At 38.9% G+C, this 20,777-nt stretch overlaps 1 protein-coding gene across 23 annotated transcripts in view; it reads right to left on the bottom strand.

Moving 5' to 3' along the window:
* ELAVL2 (ELAV like RNA binding protein 2) overlaps nt 1–20,777 on the bottom strand; it is an 86,255-nt gene that overhangs the window by 49,650 nt on the left and 15,828 nt on the right. For 8 of the 23 annotated variants that reach the window (XM_085529221.1, XM_032441340.2, XM_015849888.3 and 5 more), the window contains one exon: nt 3,027–3,267. In XM_085529221.1, the coding sequence (XP_085385347.1) occupies nt 3,027–3,252 (226 nt within the window). In that variant the 5' untranslated portion in view covers nt 3,253–3,267. Of the gene's footprint in view, nt 1–3,026; nt 3,268–5,557; nt 5,674–20,777 lie in introns of all 23 variants that reach the window. The other 15 variants (XM_015849887.3, XM_032441338.2, XM_085529228.1 and 12 more) reach the window with 4 other exon arrangements.

Below are 20,777 nucleotides of genomic sequence, written 5' to 3'. Positions count from 1 at the left end.
TCACCTGACACTAAGTAGTAGCATTCTAGCACAAAAAGCATCAAAACCATTGCTTAAGGAAGGATTGTTTGCACATCGACCAGTAAGATCCAAAGGCTCATTTCTGTTGGCCTGCAGCAGCCTCATAATTGGGACAAGCACTAATCCCTAAGCAAATTTAACAAAGAATGCTAAATGTTAACTCCCAACTGCAATATGGGTAAACAGCATGAAAAGCCATCCCATAAAAAAAGTGAAGTACCACTTATATTTTTCTACTTTTAGAACAAAAAGTCAGGAAGTAGCTAATCATAGAGTCCCCAGGGTTGGGAAAGACCTGAAAGATCATTCAGTCCAACCGTTCACCTATTACCAATAGTTCCCACTAAACCATGTCTCTCAACACAACATCCAGTTGTTCCTTGAACACCCCCAGGGTCGGTGACTCCACCACCTCCCTGGGCAGTCCATTCCAGGGCCTGACCACCCTTTCTGAGAAGTAACACTTCCTAATGTCCAGCTTGAACCTCCCCTGCCGTAGCTTGAAACCATTCCCACTCGTCCTAAGAAAAGGAGCTTTCTATTCTGAGGCCCTGAAGTCAGTACCTATAGAGAAGATCAGTTTGCTTTCTGGACCAGCCAACCTACAGCTGAAGACAGCAATATGTGGCATCATCTCTGGTTTCTTTGACACCCCAAGCACTTCTGGTACTAACTACAGTCAAGACACTGGAGCATGATTTGGTAGCAAAGTCAAATAAATAGGACTGAAAATAGTTTCTGTAGCCTAACCCACAATGGTAGAGCATGAATCTCCAATTTAATAATGTTGCTACACTGTCTTAAGAGCAAGTCATCTGCTATGGATTTGTGCTGATCATTAAGATTCAGTGGGTAAAAAAACTATCCTAATTCAAATACACAAAATCTAGTTAGACTACCTAGGAAGAAAGCAAGTGCAGAGCTCTCAGTCAGGCTAAATTGTCAAATGCCAACTGGAACGAATCACCATGAGTACAAAACTTGCGAATTCACCAACATGGATCCTTTCCGGCAGTCTTTAAAAAAAGCCACAATCTTCAGGAAGGACTGCCTTCTTTTGTGGAAAATTTGCTTCCAAATTTTTACATATAAACTACATGTATTATAGTCAGCAGGAAAAAACCAAAAAAAAACCAAAAAAAACCAAAAAAAACCATGACTTCAAGAGAACTCCATTTTTGCCATCTTCAAAATACAACACATCTCTAGGCTTACACTTTTAAGCCTAGATACACTCCTGTGTCACAAGGTAGATTTTCAAACCTCACTTTCTTGAAATAAGTGTATCTCATCAACAAAACCATCTACGGTTAAGAACAATAGGCACCACCTATATTCATCGCTAAACAAAGCTGAGAATACAACTCTGTGTTCACAAGTCATTCTCACATGGTGCACAACTAAAACTTGTCAGACCCTTTCACAAGTGTTATCTCTAGCATGTAATGAATAATGACAAAAGCATTCTCAAAAAGCAACAAAAGTTGTCCAGAAATTATGCAAATGTCATATTAATATTTTCACTACTGCATGTTAGCAGAACATGAGGACTTCACTGTTGTCTGAGCAGCATACTAGACAAAATATAGGAGAAGATCAGCTTAGCCTACTCCACAAAGACAAGTCCTGGTGTCAGAGCTGCCAGAAGGTTTTAGCCTCAGTCACCGCAAGTCATGTATACAGCTGGGGAACACTTCCCCAGCACAGCCAAGGTGTCAACATGCAGAGAATGGATTGAAGCTACATACAACCTTCATCACCTAAGGCCTTTATCTACCACTGCTGCCCTAGGAATACTCAGTCAAAAGGAAGTCTATGCCATATGAGGGAAACGCTAATATTCTGCCGCTACCTTCCATTAGTGATGGTTTCAAACTCCCAAACCAGGAAAGGAGTAGCTTTAAACACAGTATATTCAAGAGCTGCATCTAAGTTCAGGTATGTTTTTGAAAATCAGGTATTGAACAGCTCTGCAAAATAAAAAAAGATGCCAAGAAGTAGAGTGCCAAAGTCATTTTTTCTGAATAAAAATAATGAAATGTCAACATAAACTGTATATCAATGTTTTTTAATTTGACAGAGTTTGGAGTTCACAAATGGAAATGATGCAAACTGAACATTGCCAATGATCCTTTCATTTGGTTATTAAAGTGTAGGCATCCATCTGGTAGTTCTTTCAAAATTAAACAACTGGTCTAAATACATGCACACTGAGCAACAGCTGTTGGTAAAATGAAGTACTCATCGACAGCATCACTCAGCACTTCATACTTGCATATCCTAAGCCTGCACATGTCAATTCAAGAGCATAGCCTAAAGAAACTGGTTTAAATGCTGCAACACAAAAGCTAAATTAATTAGTCCACCCTTCTCCCAAGGTAGAAGTTTAAATCCCTACATCTTTCAGAAAGGAAGTTTTGAATCAGCTATAGCTATCAGGCACAGCTCTAATAATAGAGCTGAATAATTATATAAGGCTTGAGTTTTTATCTGCTTTTCAGTATCACAGAATGGTTTGGGTTGGAAGGGTCCTTTAAGATCACCTAGTTCCAACCCATTTCTATAGGCAGGGACACCTCCCTCTAGACCAGGTTTCTCACAGCCCCATCCATCTCAGTCTTAAAATGCCTTCAGGGAGGGGGTACTCATAGCCTCTTTGAGCACCCTGTTCCAGTGCCTCACTATCCTCACAGTACAGAATTTTCAATGTTTAGTCTCAGTCTACTCTCTTCCAGTTTAAAGCTGCTAACTAAAATCTTCTTTCCAACAAATGAGAAAGCGCAGAAAATTTCTAAGTCTTGTTAGCATTTATAGTACTCACATACAAAACTGGATGAAAGACAAGCATTTATATTTACTGTTCGGAATCTAGATGATAGACTAGTTCCTTCAGACCAACAATGTCTTCACTGGTTTCCCTGAATTTATTCTGTAACCGAACAGAATTGCAAGATATTGTCTGACAGCATAGACCATAGGACAGTGAAAAGATGAAACCAACATACCTGTTATTTTGTCCCTGACAAGCTTGCAGGACTCTATCTCACCAATGCTGCCAAACAGACTCTTCAGCTCTTCTTGTGTCATGCTCTGTGGAAGGTAGTTGACTATTAAATTAGTCTTGCTGTCTTCTGTGTTTCCAGAATCAATCGGTGAAGAGCAATTGTTTATAGTGTTTGAACCATGGGCTGTGTTATTGCAAGTTGGTCCATTAGACAGTTGTGTTTCCATGGCAGCAATTACCTGCTAAAAATACAGAAAACAAAAAACATCAAAATTCATATTTCACCCCCTTATGGAAAATCCAGACAAAAATCTATAAGAACCGCTACTAGGCACAAGTGGCACTGTGACAGCCAGACAATGCTTCTACATGCAAAAACACTACTGAAGATTAAGTGTTGCCTTGATTAACAATTTCAAACTTACAAGCAAATTAAGTAATCACTAAAAATATGAAGATGTACCTCAATTAAGTTAATACACAAAAACTTAGTTCCCCCTGTCCCTTCTCCAATTCATTTAGGGCATCACAGACTTCCTAGTACAGAAGTAACCAAGAGTTGTCCTTTTTCAAGAGCCATCGATGCTATCAACTTGCAAGTGACAAGTGAGGTACATAGTCCTTAAAGTAATCATTTGTTTGTTTTATTATTTGGAGATGTTACTTTCAAGATAGGTGGGTAAATAACTGTGTCTCGACCCTATATCTAAGAGCACAAGGAAGATTCATATTTTAAAAGGAGATGCCTAGAGATGCACATGAATGTGCTAAAATGGAAAACAAACTTTTCCTTCAAAACTTCTAGATCATTCTTCTGCCACCACAGGCTGGAATTAGGTTTCTAAATCTATTTGGATTAAATTCACAACGTGGGGTTCTTACTACTCCTCTCATCTGCACCCTAAAAGCAGCTGTTTGATATTAAAACTCAACCTACCCTTAGGTATCAAATAATTGAGCAACTGCTACTTCAGAAACTGTGTTCCACCTCAATGTGGCTAGTTTCTATGATTGGCAGAAGGAATCCACACATACAAAGGCTTTCTGCCTCTCTGACAGTCACCAACTAATAACAATTGGTAAAGACAACGTGTTTTCTAAACGGCAGTCTAATACACAAAGGTTGGGTAGCCTACTGAGGACAACTGTCAGCAGAGAATTCTATAGAAGTTATCCATTTACAGATCATTTAACAAAGAAGCAAGACTCATTTCACTGAAAATTCAGTAATCATTGAAATCCAATCTAATATTAAAATTTCTAGGAGTTCTCACACAGGAAAACGTTTTGTAAAGTTGTAGAGTAGGATCAGGCTGGAATTTGTCCTAACTCCCCACTTCTAAGCAGTATATCCAGTCAGCACATATCTGAAGAACTGACTAGGTCAGGGAAGGCAAATCTTAATTTCCTGCAAACATGAAAAGAGTTTAAGAGTGCCTGAATGAAATTCAGACACACCCAGGAAGACATTTCTGTTTTGCATACGAGCATATTTTCCAAGACGTTACTTCAGCACAGAGAAAGAAAAGGAAGATCCATCTATTCAGAACATTTAATGTAGAAATGGGTTCTGGTTTTCCTGAGGAGCTACCACTGGATCAGAAGCATTTGATTCCCTCATGACTAACCACCAGGGAGGGGGTGAATTACTACTGGCACTGTGAGGGAAAGTCTGCTGAAGAGATGAGAACGTAGATGATCCCAAGATGAACTGTTTTTCAGAACTCCAGTGTATTTAGCAGAGCTGATAGCCTCCAATGCCTTCTTTTCATACCATAACCATGGCTGCTTCCTTTTTCCCCCTCCAATCAATTTTTAAGTGTTCACTGACCAAAATTAGAAAGAGTTAGCAAGGACAATAAGTCCTCACTTAATTGCGCATTTATTTTCACGTTCAGGTGGCAAAAATGCTATTTAAGCCAACATTCAAGTGAACAGCTGCAGTAGCCCGTGTGTGCTGAAATTACAGCATTTCCCAGCTATAGAACCATCTGCTCTGATGGAAGTGATACTCATGTTTTACAATTAATGCATATTCCATTGATAGGTTGGATACAACTGTTCATAAAACACAAGCCACACCTTCAGAAATTACTAAGTATTTCCTACCCAAATAGACCCAAGTTACTTTTTTTTTTTAACAATTTATTAGAATAAGGTTTTTAAACACACTTTAAAATTAGTAATCATAAATACATAGCATACAGGTTTTTAAAGTTACTGCAACTTAGTATTCAGACCATACCAAAGCAACATTAATGTAATACTACTCTCCAATTATCCACCAGATATTTTGAATTATCACTAAAATCTCATTAGAAAAAAGGCAAGCCACTGCAGTATAATTTCTACAGGAGATCACCATATAATAGGTAAGTTATCATAGTACACCAGTGTGCTCTAGACCCTGACAGAATAGGGACACAGCCTACAGCCTATAATGAAACATAGAACAGCGTTAGCATTCCGAATGATATTGGAGTTTGGTATGGCCTCAGCAATATTAACACGTAAAAAAAAAAAGTAGCCTACAGAATTTAAGAAAAATCCCACAGACCCCAGTCCAAGGCTCTGCTGCCCACGAACCACTTCTAAGCAGAGAAGCCACATCACACAGTCTGACTGCCATGTTAGTTTGGAGTTGCCGTCTGCAATATGGACACAAAAGGACTGTATGTTAGATTAGCAAGATAATGCAACAAATCAGTTTGTACAAATTTACAGTAATTGCATTTATATTCCCAGCACGTCCACGCAGTGTGGCTTAATTGAATTTGAGGCAATTCCAATCTAATCTTTCCGAATTCATTGTTTTTTTTTCTTACATGAATTAGGATGATTATTTTTAAGAGAAGATTTAAAAGATCATTACCTCTGCCATCATTCCATCTACCCTGGAAACTACTGTAAGAAACCACTCCACACCCAGAATGAACCTTAACACATCACAGTTGGTGATTTTGTTTTTATTTTTATATTTTTTTTCTTTTAGCTGTGTGTTCCTCCCCCCACACATCCCAGTCTTCAAAACAGAACAAATAAGTCGATTTTCAATTAACATGTAAAGTGTACCACTGAAGAACATCTCTTACGTGCCTTCCCCAGTCCACAAAAACACAGAACATGCTACCTGACAGGATCCAGTCCATTACCAAAACCCTAAGTTTTTTAGAATTAAAACATTGCACAGAAGACATTCAGAAAGGCTCCTGCAGCAGGTGCATCCAAAAGGAGCGTCTGCAGATATGCAAGTTGCAGAAGAGTTGAGAGTTTCTCAAGTGGAATACCCAGAAAAAAAAAATCATCAATGGAGCAGCTCTTCGTAATGGCATCTTATTTGCTTTAAAACAAACAAAAAAAAAATACTACAAGTCTAGCTGGATTTTGACTGAGCAGTACTAGGAGGATATCACAAAAGCTAATTGACCGTTTGCAGCCAATTACAGCTGGTCCAGATCTTAAATACAGCAATACTTAAAAGGAATAGTAAGAGCATTGCCATAGCTTGAGGCTGATAAGCTTGAGCTTGATTCCTTCTACGCCCCTGGTTAGCAGATAAAAAAAAATAGACAGTAAATCTAACTTGATTTAAAGAAAAAAAAAAAGATTTTGTAAGAACACCACACCCACATTTTACAAACACACAACAGACAAAGTTGTTTTTCTGTTAAACGCTTTTAGAACCTGCCCTCTTGTTGGTTGGTTACCAAAACCTTTGTGGTTAACTGGCTTTACACTTTATTTTCTATCTTAGGTTGATATTAGGACTTTTAATCATAACCACAACTGTTCATGCAAAAATACTTTGTTATCAGCCACATCCTCTACGGCCTCAAACCAAGAACAATACACAGACATGCATTTCTGAAGCACTCACTCCATGGTACCCAAGCATGTTTGGCAAACTGCTTATCAGGGGAGCTCTGCTACATCTATGCAAGTTTTATTAAGGAGAGACTGCATTAAAATGTCAGATCTATGAACCTGTCCTACCTCAACACTTCCCAGCAAAACAGCAGTAACTGGTACTTGCTTCCTGCACACCACAGCTACAGACTGAGAACTCCTATCATCCGTGTTAACTTAAGGTGCACTCACTGCAGGCATCACTGAGACCCTAAGAGAATCACAACACTTCTCAAAAGTGAAAGTAACTCATTTCAAGTACTTCCAAGAATGCTTAACACTGCTTCACAGCGTCGAAGTTAAAGAGTCTTTTTATATCTAATTTAGAAAAAACAATTCTTACCCTTTCAATACAACTTCCACCTGACCTGAAAAATAAGGAACATGGCCAACTTCGCCAAAGAAAGTCATGACTTTTTCAAAAAACTATTTCCAAACGGAACAGCATTATTAGAAGATTAAAATGGTAGAATTTTAACAAGTTTCCCAAGTTAAAGAAAACCCTAATTAGAGAACTAGACTTGGTACTGTAACAGTTTTTTGCATTTCCGCCCTCAGAATACTGCTCTTCAAATGACTACAACAGCTTAGCAGTAACTGCATTCAATAACTGGGCAAAAATCAGCAGACCTTTTATTAAAGAAATGCAAGTTTGTCAAATATATAGAGATTGATAATAAGTAAGCTGGAAAAGGAGTTCTGATGTTTCTAAGTCCTAAAAGAAAAAACAAAGAAAGTTCTGCAGTCCAGCAAACAGTGACTGGTTCCCATTGATAATACACTGCACCGTGTCATGCATCTTTAACTAAATTCACTTCTCATTTATCAAGCACAGTCTTAAATCCAAACAGTCTTAAAAACTGTCTGTGGCACTGACTGAAACTCAGTTTCTTATTAGCTAATTCTAATTAGCTGTTATTTAATTTATGTAAGTTGCCTGCATGACAGAAAAGGGACTAGTTTTTTTTCCTGATTTATTTTTAATAATTAAGGTTTAAACACAACAGGAGTTAAGGAACATATTATAAGTGATCAGTACTATTTACCATGGAACACTTCAGATTATAGTTTTTGTTTTTAATGAGGGCTTAAGAAAATTAAAGCGAAGCTACTGAGATGAAGATCAGCAATACAATATTCAGTGGTCTACTACTCCTTTCCCTTGAAAAATAGGTATTTTGGTATGGAACACATTCAATTGCTTACACTCGGAAGGAAAGAGAAGCTAAGTCTGCACCCTGGCAGCTCTGGTAAACAAGGTGAGGTGACAAAAGAAAGAGACTGCTGCTACCACCTCAGATGTGCAGAGTAGAGAAGCTTTCAGTGCATCATACTTTCTGGTGGAGATCCTCTACTAATCATTTTTATTCTCTCATCCACTCCTGTGCATCTTTGTCATCAAGAAGGAAATACGTTTCATACGGGCTTCATACACTTAAATTACTCCTACTTTGAGATACCACATCAAAATCACTGCATATATACCTGTCCCAATTCAGCTGTATACTTATAAATGGTATTGAGATAAAGGTGATCACAGAAAATCAGCACCTTGAATCCAAGGGACCAGTCACTACATACTAAACACCTGCCTTGCCTCCTCAAACAGGTTACTACTTATACGAGGCAACTAAAACTGCACCATGAGATAAATGCCTCCAACCTCAAGAAGGGTCACAACTGACACAACGCTCCTGAAGTCCTAAGAGATCCTACCCATACTTATGAAGATCCACTTAAGAAGCTAAAGAGCAGAAGACTTTCAGAATGTGTTTTTTTGCCTTTGGGTACAAACAGTGCAATGGAAGTGAGGCATCACACACTGCTGTTTGGATAAGCACAACAGACTTTGATTTCAGGGCATCAAGCAGCAGAACAAGAACACATGGATGAGAACAATGCCCTTTTTATCTTCAAACATGAAAATCAAACCAGAATTTTACTTAGCCCCTGCTTGTAATTTCTTTTAACATCTGGTCCTCAGTACATTACCTACTTTGACATGCACCAGCAACAAAAGTCTCTTAGCAAGAGTAAGTGATTTGCCTAAGGAATATCCCTAAACACCTTAAAACAGAAAAGCTATGGATTATTTGAAGGCTCGTGGACAAGCAATAGCCCTGACAAAATGTGCACAGCCAATTCTGCTTTAAAAACAACTAAAATTTATTTCTTTCAAAAATATCCAAGCACACTGCTATTTGTACACTGATAGTTACCCTGTGTCCACAAGGACAAACTGCTTGGAGAGTTTGCCCAAAGAAGTACAGCACTGTCACTTATTTTAAAAGAACCACAAAGCAGCATTTCTTTTCCAAACACCTTCCCAACCTCCCAGTAGCACATCTGTTCACGTCTGTCCTTTCTTTCATCATACCATTAAAAAAAAAAAAAAAAATTTGCAGCAAAAACTGGCAGTTTCTGCTCCAACAGAAAGTTCACTCAGCTTAAGAGAAAACTAACAGCAGAGAATCTTTTGATTTATGCACAATATGGAGACCATAGGATATAGTATTAATTGAAGTCCGTCACAGCTCCAGGAAAACATAGAATTAAGTTTCTGAAAAAGAGACTCTCGAAGGTTTCAGCTTGACTCTGTTAATTTGAACATGGTCAGTGTTAAGAGCAAAAAGAGCAGCAGTCACTAGACAACAACAGCTTGCCGTGCAGCCTCTCAAAGTCAACCATATTATAAGGAAAACCTTCTGGCAATCACTCTGACACAAATCAGAAAACAAGGAGTACTGTTAGCCCTTGTCCCCAGAGGCAAGAGAAAAGGCAATGAAATGGATAGTAGATAGATATTGAAAGGGCACATGGGATGTAAGCAAAAAGACAAATTAATCCTTGTGATTAATGTTGAAGAAAATAATCTGCAGGAGCCTTTGGCAAGAAGAAAAACAGCCAGACTTGCTTGTTTCAGGTAGGTAATGAGTAAGCAGTTCTGGATGGTTGAACAGGACACTGTCATCAGTACAGGCACACTCTACCAACAGCTTAACAGCTTCACTACCCAAACCAAAAAGACAAAAAAGAGCAAATAGAAATATATAGGGAACACTAGAAATGCATATCTGAATCAGAAGGAATGCCTCCAGACAAAAGTAATGTTGCTGAAAACTCAGCAGTCCACCAAAGACCACTTAACCTGCAAGATGCTCTTAACAACACTGCCCCACTAACACTGCTACTGCGTCAAGAGGTCAACACAAAGACTTAAAAGCAGGTCTGAAAAAGTAGCTTAAGTGCAACACTAGTAGTTACCTGCAGCACCAGCATGTTGTTAAATGATTAGTCCAAGTGAGATTTCAGTGATGCAATTCTAACTATTTGCAATTATTCAGGTCAATTTAGAATCAGAGCACTTTTACCAACATAACTACTTACTTCCAGCACAAGAACTCATCAATATTAGCTCACACACAAGATGAAAGAACCCAACCTAAAACTGTACTTCTTTTCACAGCCTTCATTCATTTAAAAATTTTATGCCAGCTGAGGACAAAGCTACATTTGTTATATTCTGATTCCTCACCACATGTCACATTAGGCACGTGTGAAAACAGACAATTTTGCGGATATGAGTGTGCAAGTCCCATGACAGTCATCACTAGCTCAGAGTTCAGGCCTGAACTCTCATCAGGTTCCATCTGCCTCAGCTCTCCAGCTTGTCTAGTCTCAATGAATAACAGCACAACCTTCTGGTGCATCAGCCACTCCTCCCAGGTTTACACCACCAGAAAACTTCTGAAGGCAGACCCTATCCACTCCCCTCACCCCAGACCATTGATGAAGATGCTGAACAAGAACAGACCCAGTGCTGACCCCCTGGCGTCATAAGAACTATTTACGTATATCAATAGCCAGGAAAAGGCAAAATATTTTAGTCTAATTTTCTAAAATAATATTTTAGTCTGATTTCCAGACTAAAATCATAAATGAAGATAAGCAGGGAGAAGTTTGGCAGTTAATATCCCCACTTCCTATAATCCTTCCATGCACAGCAATTACTCAATCCCACAAACAGAGGAAAAAAAGCACACTGCTGAAAGTAAAAAGCAGCTTCCACACAGTTTTATTCTCCACATATTTTCTCAAAGCAGTGTCCGACTGACACAGCAACAGTAAGCATATGAACCCGTATACCCGCATGAGCCCTCATCACCCAGGACATTTATGAGAGCCACATTACAGGCTGCAGACAGCACTCTTCTCAGCTCTAGAACTGTTAACAAGCAAAACATGTGCAAGAAGAAACATTCAAACAAATCTAAAATATGTACAACAAGCCCACAGATAGCTAAAATACAGGTATAAATTGAAACTAAAAAGGTAAAGTCGCAGGAGGTATAGTTTTCCAGGTTTCTTACTTCCTGACAGACAACTTGAAGAGGATGAAGAACCACATTTCCATTTTGAGAACAACACTAACAAGGGAAAAGTAAGTAGAATAAAGATTGTCCTTCCCAAGCTGAAAAACAGAAAGTATTCTCCATTTGGATTCCATAACAGTGAAAGCAAAACAGCGAAGTTAGTTAACTCCTGGTAGAATCAATTCAGCGCATTTTAAGCTGCTTGATGTATTTCAAATATGAATCCTCACTTCTCCCTCATGAAAGGCCTAGAAATTGAGAAGAAAAAAAAAAAAAAAAAAAAGAGATGTGGTACCAACTTGAGCTGCCTTCTCCTCCCTCACTAAAATGGGCGTAAGGGAAAGAATCAAATCAGAAGGGACACAAATCAAACTTCTCAGTCAGCATTTTCCATCTTCTTAAGAGCCAAGAGATGCTCAAATGCTGCTTACAGATGTGTGAAGCTTGCATTACTTCTTAATATTTTCACTGAAAACATACAGAGGTACGAGTAAATACATCAATAAATCATGGCCAGGTTAATCACTAAGTATTAAAAGTATGACCAAAACCAGACTTTTCACACCTCTTACAGATTAAAGCTATGTGGCTTAAGGAACACTCTTAGCCACCTGAAGCTAATAGTCACTTGCTCTTGAAAATACAAGATTGAACACAGCTGCAACACTCTACCCTGCCTGTTCTACCAGGAGCAGGAAGTCACTGCAGTCCCATGAATGTAGCAGACTTTCACAGTAGCAGATGATGAGAACTTCATTTCCTCATCCAGCTATACAAGTAATGAATAATGCAACACAGATAGAACACGACAGATCCATATGCTGTACAGAAATGTCTTATGTGCTGATTTATATAATCCAACTAAAAACGTAGAGAGACTTAAGTACTTTCCTGCTGTAAAGTAAACCCATACTTGACCAGAATCAGCACAAAAATCTATCTGGTCTGAAGTTTTGACCTCTGTGGATGGAACTGCTGCAAAAACAGAAATTTAAGAACAATAATGTAAGTCAAGTTGCCAGAACTGCTTGTAAAACCTAAGAAACCAATACATCGTTATTAATACAGACACCTTATAATTGTCTTCATAAAATAGGTTTCCAGGACCACATAGTCTTCATACACTGGCACTTCTGCTTAACTTTCTGCTGACTGAGATGCAACTAATTTTATTCCATCTCTAGTGTTTCCCAGTACTCCATTTGACACTTAATGCCACTAAATTGAATAAAAATTCCCCTTTTTCTTTATGGGCTAGACTAAATTTTTTTAATATCATTTAATGAAGGACCTTGTAGTAGATGCTATAGCCAAGCCTATTACAATTTCCATCCAATATATTTACACATTTCTATATATCTCCTATCTATTAAGCATGAGATACAGATGTTTTTACAGCAAATTTCATATTTTCAATTTGTTTTGAAAGGCTGACTCAAGCTGTATTAAATCTTTCTCACCGCATCAAAAGCCTTAAGTAGTATTCCAATCCACAGTAACATTATGTATAATTCAGTAATGAAACAAACAGCCATCATGAAAGTACAATGCTGTGAGAGATCTCCCAAGTACATAAGAGTTCTACCTTCAGTTTACAACAGTCTCTGCAGATCTTCCAACTTTGATATTAAAGGACAGGCTAGATAACTCCTAGCAAAGTTGCCGAGAAGTCTCAGGATAGCATGAAAGCAAGAATAAAGTCAATTCAACAGCACACGGCCCTGAATAATTTCATACTTCCCTGCCTTTATATGAATGCACATTAAGTTCTAGGAAGTCTCCTACACAGCCCCAAAAACTCTAACACGTTCCACAGGATGAAAATGAGCCTGGCTAGAGAACTACAACATGCAGCAAAAAAAGTTTTGCTTAAAGAATTTCAACAGGTTGAAAAAGAGATACTAATGTTATCTGACTCAAGATGCCCTTGTCTCTAGCATGAGATAATCCATGTGTTTCTACTTAGAATTTTACAACGGCCATGGACAATTCTAAGGTAAGGTACTTTCACCCAGCACCTGTGTTTGAGACAAGGAAGCTAAGACATTGCTCTTACCTAACACCCATTATAACAGACCCGTCAAATCATATTACTGTGCCATGACACCCAAAGGCTGACCTCTGTCAAGCACTGAATACCTCAGTACATCACACAGCAGATTTCTCAGCATGGCACTCCTCTGACATGGAAACAGAAATCTACATTTTGAAGCTTTGCTGTTTGATTCATCATGAAGTACTTACAAACAGCATCAAGCCCACTTTCACAGGATGAACAATGAACCTAGGGGAGAAGAATAACAACCTGAAAGGGCTGGGAGAAATGGAACACCCTGAAAACCCAATCATAGAATGGCCTGGGTTGAAAAGGACCACAATGATCATCTGATTTCAATCCCCCCTGCTATGTGCAGGGTCGCCAACCACCAGACCAGGCTGCCCAGAGCCATATCCATCCTCCTAATCTCTAACATAAACCTCCCCTGTCTCAGTTTAAGACCATTCCCCCTTGTCTTATCACTATCCACTCTCGTAAACAGCTGCTCTCCCTGTTTATATGCTCCTTTCCCTACTGGAAGGCCACAATAGAGTCTCCCCAGAGCCTTCTCTCGTCCAAGCTAAATAAGCCCTGTTCCCCCTTAACTTTTCCTCATAAGAGAGCTGATCCATCTCTGATCATCTTAGTGGCCGTCCTCTGGACCCATTCCAAGACCTCCACTTTCTTCCTGTGCTGGAGGCCCCAGAACACAGTACTGCAGGTGGGACCTCACAAGAGCTGACTAGAGGGGCACAATCATCCCCCTCTCCCCGCTGGCCACCCTCTTTTTTTAATACAGTCCAGGATACAGCTGGCCTTCCAGGCTGCAACCAGTCACAGCTGGCAAATCTGGATCATTCACAGACCTTGGTATCAGGCACGGGTTCTTATATTGTCCTATATGATCCCACCCTACCATCAGACACTAGATTCTGAAAACAGAAAGGCAGCATCTGCACTACTTAGTTTAAAATTTTATGAAGAGAAAGGAAAAAAAAAACCATAACAGATTGCTGTTTCAAGGAAATGCCATCCAGACTTCAACAGAACAGGTTCTTCAATAAACTGTAATAGCAGCAGCTCCAGGTTTGAAAAAAGCAAGTTTCTTTTGTTGTCAGCACAGGATAGCTCAAAAAAAAGACATGTCTGGAAGAACACCATTTACTCCACACTTCATAAGGACATCAGCTCATTTAAGCTCTGCTCCCTAAGCTGTAAGTGTGCATTTTTAAAAAGAACAGTGTATCTAAAACTATAGACAAATCAGTCAAATAAGCAGAAGTAAGGATAGCCAAAATTTAAAGAAATCCATAGATGCCAGTAAATGCAATGCACTGCACTGTGTGACAGAGAGCGAGGATTTTCTCTCACATTGTGGATAACTAGGAGTAGGTTATTCATCTATTGCTTTGCAATGTTTTGTGGGAAAAGGAGTAGAAAACCAAGTTCAAATATGCTTACCAATAAAAGCATTAAGGACAGTTCAAATCTCTTACTGCAAATTCGGATTAACAGCTGTATGAAATGTGTGGGTACTACAAGTTACCTCCAGGCCATCATACAAGACAGCACTTAGGATGAAGGATCTGAAAGTGCTCAGCTTATGTGTAATACAAAAAGTAATGCAAAAATGTTTACAACTGTTTTACTCTTGGCAGAGAGCACACACCAGGACTAGCTGCATAGGGCTAGCAGCAGCTCCATCGACAGCTATATGCTAGCTAATTTACAGGAAAAAAATATTAAGAACATCAGTTTGAGTCTCATGACTGCAGGTCATTTAACCACATGAACTATAATGACTGACACTGAAAACACTTGCAAAGGCCAATGCATGGGAAGGCTGGAAAAATTAAAGGTGTTAACCTGAAGCCAAGAGTTAGAAGTCATTTTAAAGAGACTTTCTGTCAAGACAGACATGGACAAAAGGAGGATGACGTAAGGACGCAGTAGAAGTCAAAGCTGAGAACCAGCCTCCAGACACTGAAGACATTCCATCAGCAAACAGGCTTGTAGAACAACTTCTAGTCTCTAAGATGCAGACTAGAGGTAACATCTCCCAATCTTTTTCTCAGAACTACCACAGACTGTCAAAAGAAAATCACTAAGTAAACAGCACACACTTATGTTCTGTGTCACACAAGCACATGTAGGCTTAGGTTTTTCCTTCCTCACAGTCACTCAAAGGAACTGTTCTTAAAGCATGATATTACTTGTGAACAGCTTACTGGAGAATGGGCTCAGCACATACAAGTACCAGATCTTCCTCTTTCCTCATAAGCTCATGGTTTCAAGCTCCTACTACTAGGATGAAGTGTCATTAACACTGCTCCAGTGACTTAAAAGAAAATTGTAGGAATGTTGCTAAAATCTTAAAGAATTGTTACAGAGGCTTGAAAAACAGATGACCCAAGATTGCTATTTATTTTTCACTAGTGTAAGGTAAAGGGGTTCTTGCACCTTGTTGTTAACGGAAATGCAAAAGCAGAATGCTTCAACATCAAGACCATATATACTTCAGAGAAAGCTTCTTTCCTCCCTAGATCTACAGACAATGACAGCAGCTCTCAAAGCTGCATCTCATCTAGCTGATGAAACTGCTAAAAATGTTTAGGTACAGAAAGTGCTTAAACACAAAGTTTCTCAAGTAGCAGAGACTGTCCTCACCAAAAAAAAAAAAAAAAAAAAAAAAAGACATTCCATATGGTAACTATTTTTATCCTGTTAAGCATCAGAGGTTAGAGAAATCACAAATGTCTCCCAACTACCAGCTCCTCAGCTGATTTTTTTTTAATCTTTCATATAAAGAAAAAGCAAACTGGAATAATTTTTGGATCTGAAAGAACTCTGATTCAAGAACTATACATCTCCTTCAAAGTACATTCAGCTTCCATAACTTATCAGCATTCCTCATAAGGAATTAGAGGAAAAACGAGCATGATAACCTTTGGCAAAAATACCGGGAACACCCACAGTTGATCAGCCAAGTCACATTTAAGATGGTTTTAATTCACTGCAGCCACATCTAATGAATCACAAAGAAAAACTTTCTGCTGCAATACAAGCAACACAGCTCGGAGCTCAGTGGCTGCATACTCACCAGTAACCAGCATGCAAGTAACCAGCAACCCTTGGTTGACTGTTCTTACCCTTAGGCACATCTCTGTACTGTAGCTAAACAAGCGCAACACTGAAAATACTACCCTCTTTTACAACCTCTTTGGATATATTACTGCCATGTTATCAGACCAGGTAAGCAGCCTTTATATGATCAGTGCTGCTAGAAGATCATGTCTCTCGATTCCTCAAACCCACAATAACTGATCCACTTTATACAATAAGGAAAAGATAATTCACACACAAATATCAACACAGGAGCCTATGATCAGCCACAATGAAACAGGGTGAACAAACTGAGCTGCCTACATGACTATCATACAAACCTTTCCAAGAGGAGAGAATATTGTCAATCTGAAAACATCAGTCATGATGACTCTTTGGTGAATGCAAAAATCACATTGGGATTCTTGACACAGAACTGTTCATTTAAAAACAAGTGGGCAGTACAGTAAGTCTGTGACTGAACTCAAGACTTTAGAACATGGTCAGTTTTACACACAAAGAACTTCAAACCTAAGTAGTTTGTTGGCAGACACCAAAAGTCATCTGGCTGCCTTTGACATACTGATACCTCATTATGAAGGTTACTGTTTAAGACTGGGATTGTATTATAAAGTTCACTATCTCCTATTTACAAGCATTTTTACAGTCTTATGGGACCTCTCTGGTCTCCAGCAAGACTCCTAACTAATCAGTACAGCTACAAGGCAATCCGTGAAATCTCAATAAAAAAGTAAAGGAGAAAAAGCCATCCTCAATCCTAATGCTATTTTTCTTTTTTAAAAACAAACAAAAAAGTTAATGGTGTAGTCTCCCAGCTGTCACACCAGTCTGTTAACATTCTAATTTGCTTATGCAAAGTACAAATTGTTATAGTTTTCTACCAAATTCACTACAGTAAGTGGATTAACTACAGAGACTACCATTATTAGCAAGACTTTCCTCTGAAGCACTGAGAAGAGGTATGACTTTGGGGGTGGAGTTCAGCATTTATTGAAGACAGGTGCCTGAGAAGCAGCAGCAGGAATCTCTCTACAGACCTCAGCAGGGAGTAAGTGGCAGACATGATTCAGCTGGCTGAGAGAGCCTACTTGACAAGGAAAAAAGTACTATCAGCTGTTCACAAGAATATTACAATGGCTTCTCTTGACCCAGAACTAACTGCAACCCCACAAACCGATTCAGTGATTTTATTCACCTCTACGTGCAGTCTGCTCATGGGAATCCTTCTTCCTCCTGGCTTTGCAAATTATTCAGTCAGACATGATCAGAGAAACATACTAAGAATATTTTCCTACCACCTCCTTAAAACAAATTCCTTCACCCCACCAAGGTGCAATCGCAAACACTGGAGCTTGACAGGACTGCAGAGAACTGAAGTAACATTGATCACTTCCTATCCTAACTAAAAGGCTGCCATCAGTCCTTACAGCCTCTTATAGTCAGTTAGTCAACAGCTTTTTCAGAAGTGACTTTTACATATACTATACTACAATTAACAATCTTGTGATGACCGAGAGAACAATCAAATCACTGGTGCTGGACTAAAAAAAAGCCTTCAGCTAATCTGGAAATTATATCTCAGTTCTGTACACAATACTATTTTTCTAGGTGGAAGACTTTTGGAGCTTTCTAAACTTAGGGAAATTGTTATATTACTTAAATGAAAGAAGACTAAGGTCCTAGCGAGAAAGAGTTAATCCCAGGGTTCATCAAAGGTATGGTCACCCGCAAGAAGCAGAGTTCAACAAAATCAAAGCCAAACAAGTTAAATGAGTTTGGATTGTTAGATCAGACTTTACAAAAGGCTCCAAAAGAAATTCACTGGGTGAAATTTAAGGACCAGACCAAAAGCCCCCATTTCACAGACGCTGCATTTTTCAACCTCTAATGTTAACATCTTCTGTTTCCTGTAAGTTATATGAAGTTGAAATCCAGCTCAGTAAAGCATCATACACACTGCTCCTTATAGTACCTGCCCTGGTAGCTATTTTCAGTTTCAATGCATTGACAAGGAACCAAAAAAAATCCAGAAGGCCTCATTCAAGAGAAGGCAATTAGTCTTCTCTATGAATTGTTCCCATGGAAGATGAGCAGAATACAAACATCTGACTTTAACTGCTAATGATTCAAACTCTAGATACTATTACCCAGGAGATAACGTTTGAATTTGTTAAGACACTCATCAACATCTTATTTCATCCCACTTCTTTGATACTGTAATGACACTTCTATCACTGATGCTACTCAAGGGATTCATTTGTACCTAAGAACACTGCGCTAAGTCTCACAGCCTTGCAACAACCCCTCGCATCTTTGAGCAGTAAACAAAGATAAATCAGAAAGACAAAACAAAACAAAGTACTATGGTTGACTACACAGGACAGTATCAGGTGGAATACTCAACACTTCTTCAGTTTCCTTTTCTGCCTTCTCATATCAGTAACTGCTGAAGTCACACTTGAAACTTCAAACTCATTAAAAAGGCAGATTTCTTCATACCTCAAGTTTTAGAGCAAAATCCCAAACCATTCAGTGCCACCCTATCCAAACCCTTTTTACTTAAGTCTTTAAAGTGCTCTTCTGCCATTTATATTTGTTAACATATTGAAAGAAAATCAGTGTGAACTCAACGAATCAAGCCCTTACCTTCCTACTCAGCACAATCTGTCATGGAGGGGTAGTACTGTCTCACAACCAGGAAATCTCATATAATAGACCATTTTCAAGCTTATTAAAAGTGCCGATGGACGCGAGGCCCAAAATAGTAACTTTTCCTCATCTCATAACACTTCTTGTTTGTACAGACTGCTGAAGTGCTTTTAAATCCATTTTCTATTCTTTGCACCAGCTCAGCTCAACTGGTGCACAGGACACAAAGTTTTGGCACCCAACAAAGTTATTTCAACACTGATAGTTATACACAACCCAAAACAGATGGCTTGTGCTCCTGTGAGTTTAGGAGTTAAGATTCATGCAAGTCTGGATGTGCTCACTAGGCCTATTTTTCTGATAAGCTAGGGAAATTAGAGAACCCAAATCTATAAGCCTACAGTTATTCTGAAAGACCACCCTACACTGATTCAGCTTCTCATCTAACATCTGTTGCTCCTCCGACTTAGAAGTAATGAAGTTAAAGCACAGGACATTATCACATCCATTCAGACAACTGACACAAGAGCTTCTGTCAAAGGTACTTTACTCTTGCTCAAATCATACAGACAGCTCTAACTATGCCACTAAAATTGTGGGGGATTTGTTTTGTGTTTCTTGGGTTGTTGCTTGTTTTACATTCCTAGGATTTCAAACTCCTGGATCTTTTTTCCTCTGTTCCAGATCTACATATCCTTCTTTAAGTCTTGGCACAGTGGTAAATCCAATCATAGTGTCTTTGGTACACTATACCATTCCACCCTACAGATCTCATCAGATACAAACTTGGCAAAACCAGCACTCTTACATAGTCAAGGCTTTGAGAAGTCCTATATAACCTTGTGGACCTCAAAGACTTCCTATGCTACAATGTTTTGTTTCCAGCACAATCCTTAGTATCTTTTCCCCCCTAATTAGGAATCAGTATTCAAATTAGAATGGCAAAAAATACTTCAGGGTGCTAAAAAATGAGTTATTAAGTTAGAGAACTCAACAGAAAAATAACCACGATTTTAAACTACTTTTTAACAAGCAAATGATCTTTGCCATTAATATCTGTGCTCTGCATGAAACTCAGTTCATGAACAGAAAGCTACTGTGATGAAGCCTGGATGGAAACAAAAGAGCAAAAAGAAAAAAACAAAGCTAAGTATCAACATCCAATCAGTTTCCAAGGAACAATGCAAATAATTTCTTCCATAGCTCTCAAATGAAATGCAAGCTTACCAAATCAGACATCTTTCCCTCTTCTAAAGAAGGAACTACTGTACCATCAGATTTTGCTATAATCTCAGAAGCTGCAGAAGGCAGATCTATCCCTAACCCTCTTTCAGTCTTCTTGCAGAGAGTGAAGAGACAACTGCAGTGCCTAGCTCCACCTTGCAGACCTCCCAGCAGCAACATCCTTTGAATTAAATCTTCAAGCAAGCCCTTGTCCAATGCCACACTAAAAATGCAGGGTCCACTACAAAACATATCCATTATGTAGTGCTTCCCTCCAATGCAGCTCATTATATGGAAAGTCATTATGAATAAAACTGTAACTTCAAAAAGAATAGCCCAACAGGCATTCTACACCACAGACAATCTTTAACTGCAGCCTCACAACTTGCAGAGAAAAAGACACACACACGGTTAACTACAGTGTTTCTGAGCACAAAGT

Source organism: Coturnix japonica, chromosome Z, assembly GCF_054131305.1.
Source record: "Coturnix japonica strain WE chromosome Z, WE-NBRP24, whole genome shotgun sequence".
In the NCBI taxonomy this organism is placed as follows: Eukaryota; Metazoa; Chordata; class Aves; order Galliformes; family Phasianidae; genus Coturnix; species Coturnix japonica.
The sequence above is the reverse complement of the archived record's forward strand: the minus strand, read 5'-3'. Positions and strand labels throughout refer to the sequence as shown.